General features: G+C 53.2%; 1 protein-coding gene across 2 annotated transcripts in view; it reads right to left on the bottom strand.

The window, feature by feature from the left end:
* Positions 1 to 5: 5 nt before the first annotated feature.
* ARMC9 (armadillo repeat containing 9) overlaps positions 6 to 12,423 on the bottom strand; it is a 77,903-nt gene continuing 65,485 nt past the window's right edge. The window contains exons 26-28 of one of the 2 annotated variants that reach the window (XR_008841192.1): positions 2,031 to 2,143; positions 492 to 615; positions 6 to 52 (exon numbers count right to left, since the gene is read on the bottom strand). Coding sequence is in view for 1 of the 2 variants with exons in the window: in XM_056498871.1 (XP_056354846.1) it covers positions 2,052 to 2,143 (92 nt within the window). In the remaining variant the exon portion in view is untranslated. Of the gene's footprint in view, positions 2,144 to 12,423 lie in introns of both variants that reach the window. The other variant, XM_056498871.1, reaches the window with a different exon arrangement.

The raw sequence follows: 12,423 nt of genomic DNA on the forward strand, positions 1-12,423 counted from the left end.
TTTTTCTCCCTACTTTTTCTCTTTTCCCTCCCCTCTCTCCCCGAGGTGGAGCCTAGAGATGGATGTCAGAGCAGGTAGGTTAACTCTTGCCCTGCCCCTCGGTCCCGTCCCCCCCGCCCGGCCGCCCTCCCCAGCAGACATACACACACACAGACGCACACCTCCCCCGTGCTCCGAGGGCAAGGAGATTAAAGGTGACACCCACCCTCCCCTGCTGCTGATGGGACACTCGCTAGAATCTGGAACTCGGGGGTGTTCTACTCCAGCTCCTTGTGTACTGTGCCCTCTCTTGGGGTGCGTTAGCTCTGCTCCAGAGTCTTTAATGCGCCTCCTGAGATCCCCACCTCTACTGGCACCCATCCTTCCCCCACGACCCACATCTCACCCAGAGTCCACACCTTGTCAAGGACCGATACTCTGCCTAGGACGCTAGTCTCACCAGGCATCCACACTGTCCAGGACTCACACATTTTCTGGGACCCACAGCTCACCTGGGGGTGCAGGGAGTTGCTGCAGCAAGGAGGTGCCTGCTCGGCTTGCTGAGACCTCTCATGAGTCAAATTTCCAATAGCATCAGAGGCAGGTAAGGTGTCCTTCCAAAGTGTTCCTTCAGCCCTGGTTCAGATGCAGTTTCACTTGCATTTCTGCTACAGCCATATCAGCATGGGACATCCCATTGCCCATTAAAAAGCAGATTAAAGACCTTCCCTTCCTTTTTAATGTAACATTTCAGTTGCAGGAGTTTTTCAGCCATAAAAATCAGTCCCTGTAATTTCTGATATCTCCCTCTTTTGTCACCCTCCCAATCCCACCAGCTGCTCATGTCCACCATGAAGCCAGGCTGGGAAGCCTGCAGGAAATTTGCAGTATTTCCTTTCCTGTCCAGCAGAGATATCTCTGTCCCTTTCTGAACAGTTCCTCTGCATTTTTCATGAGTGATGAGGATCAGGGTGTCCTACAACTCTTACAATCCCCTAGATACACTGAGCTTCTCATGGGAAAGGCTCCTCTTGCCTGGACATACAGAAGGACCCACATAACCTCTTCTACTCAATGAGCATCAAGAAAACTCCACACCCAGCTCAGTTTGGGGAGGAAGATTGCACTGCTTTCTCCAGATGTTTCTCTCCTTATCTCAGCTTATCACTTTCCCAGGTGCTCTGCAGTGAAAGCTCCCCAGGAAACATTGCCCAAACGGGCTGCACCAGCTTTACAGCATCCCATGTCCTTATCATCACCAAAAGTCCATACATACCTTCCCTGATTCCTTTTCAGCCTGTTCCCAGTGCCTAAAGAAAAGCTTATATTTGCTGTACTCATAGCCCCAAGAAAATCATGGCCATGAGATTTACTGAGCATCAGCTTGACCAGAACAGGCTGTAAGAAGGACCCACCTCATCCCTGCAGCACAAGAGATTGTAGGTGCATGCCAGCCCATGGCTGGAAATTCACCCCACTCTGCAAAGAGGGGCTCACAGTGAAGGAGGACCCCACTGGAGAATGGCCCTTGCACAAAAAAGCACAAAGGGATGTGACCGGGAAAGCCCTGAGAGCGCAACAACCATTTAATCCTTGCAATTTGCTCTGGGACCATGATGGGGACAGGAATGGCAGCATCCACTCGTGGGGAGCTGCAGTAAATCCCAAACCACAGCCTGGGATGACTGCTGCTGTTCCAGGGCACCCAGCAGCTGTGGGTGTGTGACAGTCTCCCGGGGCCACGTCGTGGTGCAGCCTGAGGGCTGTGCTGCTCCGGAGGGAAGTGGCACTGCTGCAGGGTAAGGAGGGCTCTGGCAGCCTGGGCCAGGGAGCTGTGCCAGCCCTGCTCCCAGCGTCCCGCCTCTCTGACAGCTGCTTCCGTGCAGGAAAGCTGTAGGGCCACAAGCACAGGACTTCCCAGATCATTCCACGCTGCTGTGTAGGGTTTTGGCTCAAATAATCCCCTACCCACCCCATGTGGGAAAAAGATGCACACCCCACTGAATGAGAGCACTGTAGGCCTGGGGTGTGAAGGCTGCCCAAAGCTTTACCTCTGATAATCATTTAAAGGCTCAAACCCTGCCAGGTCTGGGGCTTCTGATGCCTGGCATAAACACAGCTCCTGGGGCAGGGCATCCCACCAGCTCCTGTTTCAAGGATGAACCTGAAAAGGAAGCAGAATAATTTATGGATTTTTTTCATTGTTACATAGAAAATTTTAGGACAAAATCAAGTTTTCCACTCTTCAGATTTGCCCTGGGAAAGCAGAAAAGCAGCAGGAAGAACAAAATCCACCTGAAAGCATTTCTTTATAAAAGTCTTAGTCCACACACATTCCATTTGCCTCTTTCCAGCACCCAGCAAGAACAGGTTTTACATGAGCAGCCACAACCACTCTGCTGAGAATGAAACACGTAAAAGAGAAACCTGAATATTTTTATTCACCCCAGCAGACTCAGCCAACAGCATATCCCTGCCATTCCTGCAAAGCAGCTGAATCTGTAGCCCTGCCCCTCCTTCTCTGCAGCACCCATCACCTGTATTTCTTAGGTCTGAGCCATCAGACTGAAATTTGGAGGCATTAGGAGGTACTTTCTGGCACTGTGAGCAGAGCTGCAGATTTCTGGATAAGTGCTCTTGGGTGGCAGGTGCTGCTTGGGCATGGAAAAGCCAAATTCCTCTGCCTTGCACAACACCAGTGACATTTGAGGCAAGCCAGGCCACTGCAGCCCTGGGAGAGCTGGCAGGACACCTGAGAGGAATAGCATTTGGACACACTGTCGTTGCATTGGACTGGGATGTAGAAGGGAAGGCAATGCATGGATCTTCCTGGGTGACACCTGAGTGACAGCCAGGGTGGCACCAGCTCCACATCTGATGGCTCCTGGGACCCACTGGAAGAGAGCCAGTCCCAGTGCCACACACTCACCTCCCAGCCGAGCATTATCCAAGTGGTGGCACTGCTGGAGATCAGGAGGGGCAACCTGTGGGCACTGCAAGGCTTTGGAGCTGGCTCCAAACGGGGCTCCAGGGCATTGCCTGGGTTAAGGGAAAGGACTGGGGTGATGCCCAAGTGGCTCATTTAGATGTTCTCAAAGAGAACCACAATGCTTTTTTTGTTTCAAGAATCCTCTTTTAATTTCAAAGTGGACCTGAACTAAAATGTTTTATTTTTTAAAAATGGTACAAAGAAAGAAGCGAGCTATTTATGAAGTTTATGTAATCCCAGAAGACTGGCTAGTGGCAGATTGACCCAGCCAGTGTTTTCCCACTGATGGTTTAGAATTTTTTTCACTGGGGAAAGCTGCACTGGTTTCTTTGATATGGGTTTTTTGTGTGTATGTGAGTGTTGTTTTCTGATTTATTTTCATTCCAGCAAATTATACATACACATAAAAAACTCTCACTTCTTCTTCCAGGAACTCTCACACCTCCTGACCACTTGTGCCAACACTGTGGTCCCTGGGCTGGGTTTCCCACACAAGCCAAGGTCCCATTGCCCTGTGGAGACACAAAAACCAACCCTCTCCTCCTCAAACCTCCGAGTGCCTGGAGCAGGACCAAGGGCTCAGCCTGACCCGAGACCAGCTGCACAGGGTGGTCACACTTTTAGCTTTTTCTTTGTTAAACCACTCACCTGTGGTGTACCCTGGAGCAGGGAGGGAGGTCAAGGCTGCAATTTGTTTGGCTGAGCCAGACTCGCACCACATCAAGACTTTGCACACACTCAGGAGCAAACATCCTGGATGTGATAGGACAGGGAACGTTCCTTTCTCCTTCCATGTTTGTTTTCTAAGCACCTTTCATGATGCTGTGGTAAAGAGCAACCCTGTGAGACTCACCCATCACCGCAGCTCTCACGTGGAATACTGGGAGCTGTGGCCAGGACCGGCTCAGCCTCAGTCCCAGGGAAGGTTCCCCAGGCAGTTGGGGTTAATTATTAACCTGATTTATTGCTGCGTCTTGGAAGGTGGAGCAGACGTCACGGGCCAGTCTGACGTGGAAAGACATCCACCCCCACAGAAAGCTCCCTCTGCTTGCCCATGCTGACAGGGCCATAAACCTGACCCCAGTGGGGGTGAGTTATTTTACTCATTAACCCCAGTGCCCCATGGCTGTTTCCATCCCAGCACCTCTGCCACAGAGGGATCATGCTGGCTCCCAGGATGCAGGAGGAGGTTCTCTGCCTTTCCACAGCCAGCTGCTCCATCCCACTCCATCAGCCTCAGCATCTCACACACTGAAACACTGGGGACTCCTGAAACACCTTGAGCCACAGCTGAAAGCCACACCTTCTGTTCTGCCTGGAATCAAACACTCAGGGATTTGCATTATTTCTTCCAAAAATAGGGGAGGAGTGCAAGTTGCTTTGCAGGGTGATGGCTGGGCCAGTCCCTGATGCTCCAGGCTGCTGTTGCCCTTTGCAACAGCAACCAACCGTGGGTTGCAGCTGGGGCTGGCAGGGAAATGTTCTCCTGGTCACTGTGCCGGGAGCCACAGGAGAAGGGAAGGGGGATGCACTCTGCAAACCTGGATGAGCAAACCCCAGGCCCAGACCCACCCAAGGGTTGTGTCCTTGGGCTGCCCCTTCCTCATTTTCCCAGCAAAAAGCCCCCCTCCAGCCTCAGGGCTGCTGCCCAGTGAGGATGCTGCCTTCTCTTCCCATGGGATTTAAACTCCTGGAACACCTGGGTGTCCTGGGGAGCCCTGTGTGGCTGTGCTGTTGCTTTAAAGCAACAGCTGGATCCAGATGTGACTGCGAGTAACCCTCACCGCAGCCTTGCCCAGGCCTTTTATGCATTTTCCAGTGGTTCCAGAGGCTCTTGGCGGCAGCCTGCAGGGGAAACCGGACTCACTCGCTGCTGGCGAGCAGAACAGGAGGGGAAAGGAAAAACATTTCCCTTCCCAGAGGAGCGGGGGAGCCCAGTGCTGCAGATTGGGCAGCAGGCACAGAGGGGGCAGGCTCTGGGTGTGATGCAAACAGCCTGAGGCTGGCCACAGTGAGCCACAGGCCCTGGCTTCTCTCCCAGCCCAGCCTGCCCCAGCAAGAGGTGTGGACCCCAGCGTGCCTCAGTTTCCATTGTGCAGAAAGCCCCAGGGTCTGGGTTTTTCCTGTGGTAGGATGGTATCCAGGCAATGAAAAACACAAGCCCATGAAGACATAAGATGGAGAAATCTTAGGGGACCTGAATGTGGGATTTGAGGTGGGAGAGACTCTCGTGCTGCCCAAACCCAGATAGGAATAAGGAAGATGGGGTGCTTGGCCTTGGGAAGGGAAAGAACTATCCCAGTGCTGAAGGATGATCGCTTCCATCCTGGAGTCTCCAAAATGTGGAGAAGAAGAAATGAGAAGTGTTGGGAAGGCAGTGTCATGCCAGCAGTGAAATCAGGAGCCCTGGCTGTAGAGATGCTCCTGCCCATGGCAGGGACCATGGGCCTGTCCTGCCATCCTGACTGCTCTGCCACGCCAGCTATGGGCACAGCCAGAGGGTAAAGCCCTGGTCGGGCATCAATCATCCCATGGAGCTGCTCTCCCAGCTCCAGCCTGGGAAGAGCTGGGCTCTGGGTGCCAGCACAGCCCTGGGAAGCTGTGCTGCCTGGGGACTGGCATGGGCCCAGGAGCCATGAGCTGCAAGGAGACGTGTTTTCCATTGGGCAGGAGAGCACTCGCGACGTCTCTCATGAGTCAGATGGAAAGGACGGCTCAGGAGTCACCTGAGCCCGGTGGCTGCCTGCCCACGGCCTCTCTCCAGCCCAAGTGGAAAAATATAAAGCCCCATACATGCCTGCTGAGCCCCCGAGCTCTGGCTGAGCCCCCTCCCAGGCTGGCAGATGCAGAAATGCTCACATTAGCCTTTTTTGGCCAAATTGGTTTAGGAGAGAGGCAGAGACAACTCAGACATCCCTGGCTCTGTGGCTCTGCTCAGTATTAATCATCACTCTGCTGCTGCTCGTCGCCAAAACCTGGGCTCTGCTACAGCCACTGGTGGATCTGTCTCCAGCAAGAGACGGAGAGAGGGAGAAGGAGGGCATGTGGAGTGCAGACTTCCTCTCTCTGGCTGGGGCTACTGGACTGAAGCCATGGCAAAGCTCCCTGCTTCCGCACGCGCACGGAGGGAGGGCAGCACCCGCAGTGCCACCTGGGCAGGCACCCGCCGGGCACAGGGGATGGTCCTTGCATGGGCACTGCTCCCCAGCCCAGCTCAGGGAGCTGGTGGGAGAGGTGACAACAGCAATTTGCTATCCTGGGAGTAGCTGAGACATAAGAGAGCCCTCCAGAGAGGAGAAGAGAGTCGGCACACCCAGACGCATTCCTGAGGTTTGGTTTCCATGGTGGGATGTTCACCCGACGGTGAAGTCATTCTGTGCTGTGGCTGAGATGGCCAGTGAGTTAATGCATGGATCCAGCTCCTTCCCTGATTCACAGCAGCCGCAGCCCCGTGCCATCCGCTGGGCTGACGGCTCTTACGTGGCTCTGGCATTTCCAGTGCCTCGGTGCAGGGAGGCTCCAGACACCACTGCTGGGTTGATCACCATGGGAAACCAGCTCCTGCACAGGGTGGAGGACAAACTGATGGCTCTCCTGGGTCCTTCCTGCCCATTTGTATCATCACACTGTGCTCCCTAGCATGGTTTACTTTCCCTTCATTCTCTTGCTGTCACTGGTGACAACGGGACAGAAATGCACCACCCTAAGAGGTCATTCCTGCAGGGCCAAAGCTTTGAGGATCTGCCCAACATGAGAGAGAGTTAAGCAAGAATAGAGAACTGGGCATCATGGAAGGAGCAGGATGGACAGCCTGTCAATCCTTGGCATGAGGTGGCAGAGACACTCCTTGGCACCAGCAGCTCATGGTGCCAACACCGAGCACGTGGGTGCAGAGTTCAGGGACTGGGCTCCACAGATCAACAAGCCAGAGGTGTGGTGGGTGAACTCACTCTGAAATGTCAGCCAGTGAGTTGACAGGGTTATTCCCAGCCTCTGGGGTGGCTTTCTGCAGGCCTGGAGGCACAGGGATGTAGCCAGGCTGTGCTGAGCCATCAGTTGGTGAGACCCTCTGCTTTTGGGCTGCAGCTATTTGAGCTAAAGGGAAATCTTAGTCTGACATTTCATCAAAGCTCAAATCCCTCCCAGTCCAGTCAGCTAAATCCCCATTAAAAAGCATCTCCCTTTAGGATGCATCTCCTGATCAACCACCACTGCAAGAGCTTTCTGTGCACTCTCTGCACCAGTGGCTCCCTCCTGCTCTCCCCAGCAGCTGTGGGCTCCAGGACAGGGGCAAGCTGAACCCCAAAGGGCCTCTACTCTTCTCTTGCTGGTGTCTTACACAAGAGCATGATGCCTCTGTAAGGCAGTAGGATATACCTAATCCTCAGACACATTATGGAGACTTCTCTGTGTGGGAGCACCACCATGTGCAGAGCTGTTTGCTTTTGAGATAAAACCAGACCTTCTCATACATGCTTGCATCCAATGTAAACCAGAAATCCCTCCCTGCTTCTCATCTCAAATGCATTCAGGCACAGAGGTCCTAACTGGGACCACCAGGAAGCTGCTCTCCCTTTGGGACTGCCCAGAGCTGTGAGCAATGTTGCCTGCTCCAGGAAGTGACAAGCCACCTCCTGGCTCTGCCACTGCAGGTGACATCTCTGGGGACCAGGAGCTGATGCTGGGGATGTGTAAGGTGCTGGCACAGCCTGGCAGCCGCCTGGGTGTGTCAGCCAGACCAGGAAGTGCCAAACCGAGCCAAAGAAAACCGGCAGCTCCAGGGATGTTTTACACCAGCCAGGATGGAGCCCAGCCCTGCAAACCAGTGCTCGAGGCTCCAAAATGTGACACAGGACAGTTCCCTATCTCAAGGACCCCAAGGATCTCTCCAGGGCTTTCCCAGCCCTTCCCAGGCTTTGTGTGACACCCAAAGTCACACGAAAGTCCAGTGATGGGTGCAGACAGACCCAGCCTCCACTGCCCCTTTCCCATTCTCATCCCTGACCCCAAGCAGACACCCAGGTGTGATGCAAGGCTTCCTCAAATCCCTCCACCGCTGCAAACACCAGCTCTCAGCCTCCCTCCTTCCTCAGGCCCTTCTGCCTGCACTCCAGGCTAATGAGATCCATTTCTCCACCTTTCCCTGGGAAGCCAGCCCCTCCTGTGGCAGCTCTGGCTGCTCTCCTCGGCGGCTCCCAGCTGCCCTCGGCCCGGCTGACTCACTCAGCACACACTGAGCCCTTTCAGCAGCCTCGGCCCCAAACACTGTCCCAGTCTTCCCAGCGAGCCGAGCCCCCCCCCCCAGTGCCCACACAGGCTCCTGGCCAAGGGGAGCCATCCACGCCCTCCTGAGAGAGAGCAGCTTTCATGGCTGGGGAGGCAGAGACCTTCCCGGACTGACCGGGGCCAGGATGAGGCACAGGCAGGAGCGACCCAACGGGATGGACACGCAGAGCGGGTCACTCTGAGCAGCAGCCAGCAGTTAAAAAAATAAATAGATGTGTTTGAGAAGAAAGAGGTTTACAAGCTCCTAATGGGACCATTCTTGGCTTGGACTGATGAAACCTGTCAGGAATCTTTTCCTCCTTTCTGCCTTCACCAAACTTCCTCTGACCAACAGCGGGGCTCTGTCTGCTGTGCAGGGATGGGGCCAGAGAAGGGGCTTCTCTGCTGCCCAACTCCCAAACTAGCAGGGGGGTGGGCACCACCATCCAAACCACCCACCACCCCCTCATCTGAAAATGCTGCAGAATCCTCTGTCAGAGGAGCTGCTGGAAAAGCCACTTGCACTTTCCTGGGGCCAGGGCTGTGCAGAGACCAGGCTGGAGCCACACTGCCTGCAGGGCAGCACCAGCCCCTGCACTGCACTGAGCCCTGCTTGTGCAAAGGACTTGCTGGCCCTCCACAGAGCCTTGTGTCCAATGGCCAGGGGTGAAGAGCTGGAGTCTGGAAAAGTCCATGCATGGAGTTGTAGGGGAGGGTGTACCCCAAAAGGAGCCTTAGCAGCCTGCCACAGCCTAACATCAGGGCTTTTCAGCTGCCACAGCCTCTCCAGCAAGGCGTGCATGCTCAGGGAACACAAAGAGCAAGGTGAGCTCTTGTGACCCTGGGTGACACAGTAGGGATGTGCACGAACACAGCAGCAACCTCCAGGTGTGAGACTGCATGAGCATTTCTGCCTCTTTCCTTCCTGCCTCTTGCTGTGTTTTTCACCTGTCATTTTCTGCTCAGTTTGCCAGAATGCCCAAAATACCTGACAAAACAGATTCCTCTGTCTGTCCAGGGAGATCACCACTACCACAGCTCTCAGCACAGACCAGGCAAAGGGGACAAAGGGGACAAAGGGGACAAAGGGGTCTCACCCTCACACCGTGGGCAGCGTGGCAGGGTCACGAGTGTAGCTGAAGCTGAGCTGATTTACACCTGTAGAGCATTTGGACCCACATCAAGCTCAGTTCTGGGCTTGGGCACAGGGTTAATGAGAAAAACCCTACAACCCTGGCTGTGCTACACTGCACGAGGCAGCTGATCAGGCTCAAGGGGAATCTCCACCAAGGATTTGCTACTGACTGCTGACAAATCTCTGCTCTCACCCAGCCCAGGCATTTCTCCTTGGAGGGTTTGTTTGTCCTCTTCCACAAGTAGGGCCAGAGAGGTGAAATCTGAAGATCTTGGTGGGAGGAATGTGGTAGCTGAAGGGCTGAGATGTGCATCACAGCCGCCCTCCCCTCTGGGCACCCGCCAGGTTTCGGTAGCAGTGAAGTCCCTCTTCAGCCCCTATCGCAAATGAAACCACCACAACAAATGAGGGAGTTTTATAAGCCTGGAAAGAGGCATGAGGTTTTGCAAGCTGTGCTTAATCCAGGAAAGGTCACCTGGAAACTGCACTCTTGGCTGTGGAGTGAAGCAATGAGTGTGTGGACAGCAGCCCCAGCCCAGGGGAAGGATGTGTGCTGTCAGACACTGCACGATGCTGTCATGAGCAGACTCGAACTGCCGTGGAGCAGAGAGCAAGTGCTGCTGAAACCTTTCCCACTCCTTCTCTCCTCAGTTATCCTTCCAACATCACCTGGTTTTGTTAAGGAGCAGGTGAATGGATGCTATGAACCTCTTAGCACAGCCCAAGAAGTGTGTGGGGAGGACAGGACCCAGCTTTCAGGGCAAAGGCAGCTGTGCCAGGTATGATGATGCTGAAGGAGGGTGGTGGCAGCCACAGGGGACAGTTCATGGATGAGGTTTAAATACATACAGAGCCCTGAGATTCCTAGAGCCCAGAGGGTCCCCTTTTCCCAGACATGGTATTGCTGAAGTGGAGGAAGGGCCAGTGGGCATTTCCCACGCCCAAGCCCTGCAGGGCACTGTGTACTGGGGTCAGCAGGGGAGAAGGGAGCCCTGCCCCTGCTGGCAGCTCTGTTTTGGGCTGGTCCCGAATCCCAGGTGGGTCCCAGTGGAGCAATCTGCTCGCAGGGGTGACGCAAATATCTCCACTGCTCCCGCTGGCCTTGGGATCACCCATCCAGCAGCAGAGCCTTGGGCCAAGCCACAGCTCTGTCAGCAACATTATCTTCATTGCTTGCAAAGGGAGAACCAACACATTTCACACCCAGGAAACACAGAGATTCTTTTCTCAATAATCTGGAAAAGCAATTGATATATGTGTGAAGGAAGGGGAGAGGCAGAAGAATGTATTTATTGGAGCTTTATTCGTCACTGGTTCCTGCACGGCCAGGCTGGACAGCTCTGAACTGCTCCAACCTGCTCCTTTGTGGCAGATCACATTGTTTGAGTAAAACCCAATACCAGCAAACCCACTGATGCAACAGAAACCTGACCAGATGCTGCCTACGCAAAACAATGCAGCAGGAAAAAGTCAAATTCAGGTTTAGAGCAAAAGTACCAGTGCATGAGAAGATGTGTAGCACTGGTACTTTGCACCCCATTAACTGGGGGTGGCACAGCAAAGGAGAACCTGGGCAGGGTGTGCAAGCCTCAGTCTTTGGAGTGGGTTGCATGTCCAGTGGATGTGGAGGAAAAGTCAGATCCTACATAACAGCTCTTAGCTGATGTGGCCTCAGCATGGGCAAGGTTTATGTAGAAGCAGGATCAAAACTCTTTCAATTTCACTGTGAAGTTAATAGCATGTGAGAGCTTCCCTCCTGAACCACAGCAGTGGGGGAGACGTGATTGTCCTAACAAACACCATCCATTTCTCACCCTCAGGGTCATGCCTGTTAGCTTCAAACTGTGCCTGGAAAACAAAATAAGAAGCTAGTACTGATCATGTTGACATTTCAAGTCTCCAGACAATCTCAGCAGTGCCCATAAGCACAACACTACTGCTGTTCCCCAGCTGCACCCTCCCTATGCACAGAGCAATTCTTGCACCCTCACCCGACTGAAATAATTTCACTTTGCTGCAAGAACACATGAGACAGCACTAAGGGATCATGAGAAATACCCCTATTTTCATAACATAAAATGAGACCCCAGATTAAACAATAAGGATTAAAATAGGATCCCTCTTAAAACTCACTCTCTACATTTTGGGTGCCTCCCAGCCCTGCTGCCCACACTCCAGCGAGGCTCAGGGGGAAGCCCCATATCTCTCCTGCTTTTCTCTTGCAATCTCCCCTGGAGCAGGTGCAAAGCTCTCTCACTTGAAGGAGTTAGAATAAGGTGACACTTCTAAACTATTACATTTGCATTTGAGACAGCCACCCACCACAAAGGTATTTCACAACTTCTTTGTGATGTGCAAGTTCTGAAAGTGGGTGTGGTGGTGGTGGAGGTAAGGTTTCCATTCCTGAATCCTTAGAGGAATAACCTCCATTTCACATTGATTCAGCCTTCCCTGCACCAAGACTATTGTATGATCTTCTCCATAGTTAAGCCTAATACAAACTAATTGGTACATACACACCTGAACGAAGGTCAAACTGCAGGTCTGAGCTGCTGTAAGAGAATCTTGAATACAAATGGCTCTAAATAATAATCCAGGCTGAAATGCTGCTGCCTTGTTGATTTGGTGCTACTTTAGCAAACCAGAGTTTTTAGCTTCTTTTCTTTCCCCATCCTTTTGTTTCAGAGCCCAGATCTGCACAGAAGGCCAGGCACAGCAGCAGCTGTCTGGGGCAGTTACAGATCTATTGCATCAATTCATGATGAGACAGAAGAAAACCTCTTCATTATTAAAAGACTGATCTCCTGATCCATAGGGCTGAAAAGGGGCCTGCAACAGCTCTGGCACAGTCAGGCAGTGACAGCCTGACTTGAAAGAGCTGCTGCAATAGCATGAACCTCTCCTGAAGTGGTGAAAAGCAAGCACCAGCTCCCAGTGCAGTACTGATCTCTTCCATCCTGTTCATCAGGGACTTTAAAGGTCCCTGCCAGCAACTCCCTGGAGATGGAGCAGATGACCAAGAGTCCTCTCTCCTTTCAGGGTTGTATGCCACATC

Source organism: Oenanthe melanoleuca, chromosome 9 (genome assembly GCF_029582105.1).
Source record: "Oenanthe melanoleuca isolate GR-GAL-2019-014 chromosome 9, OMel1.0, whole genome shotgun sequence".
In the NCBI taxonomy this organism is placed as follows: domain Eukaryota; kingdom Metazoa; phylum Chordata; class Aves; order Passeriformes; family Muscicapidae; genus Oenanthe; species Oenanthe melanoleuca.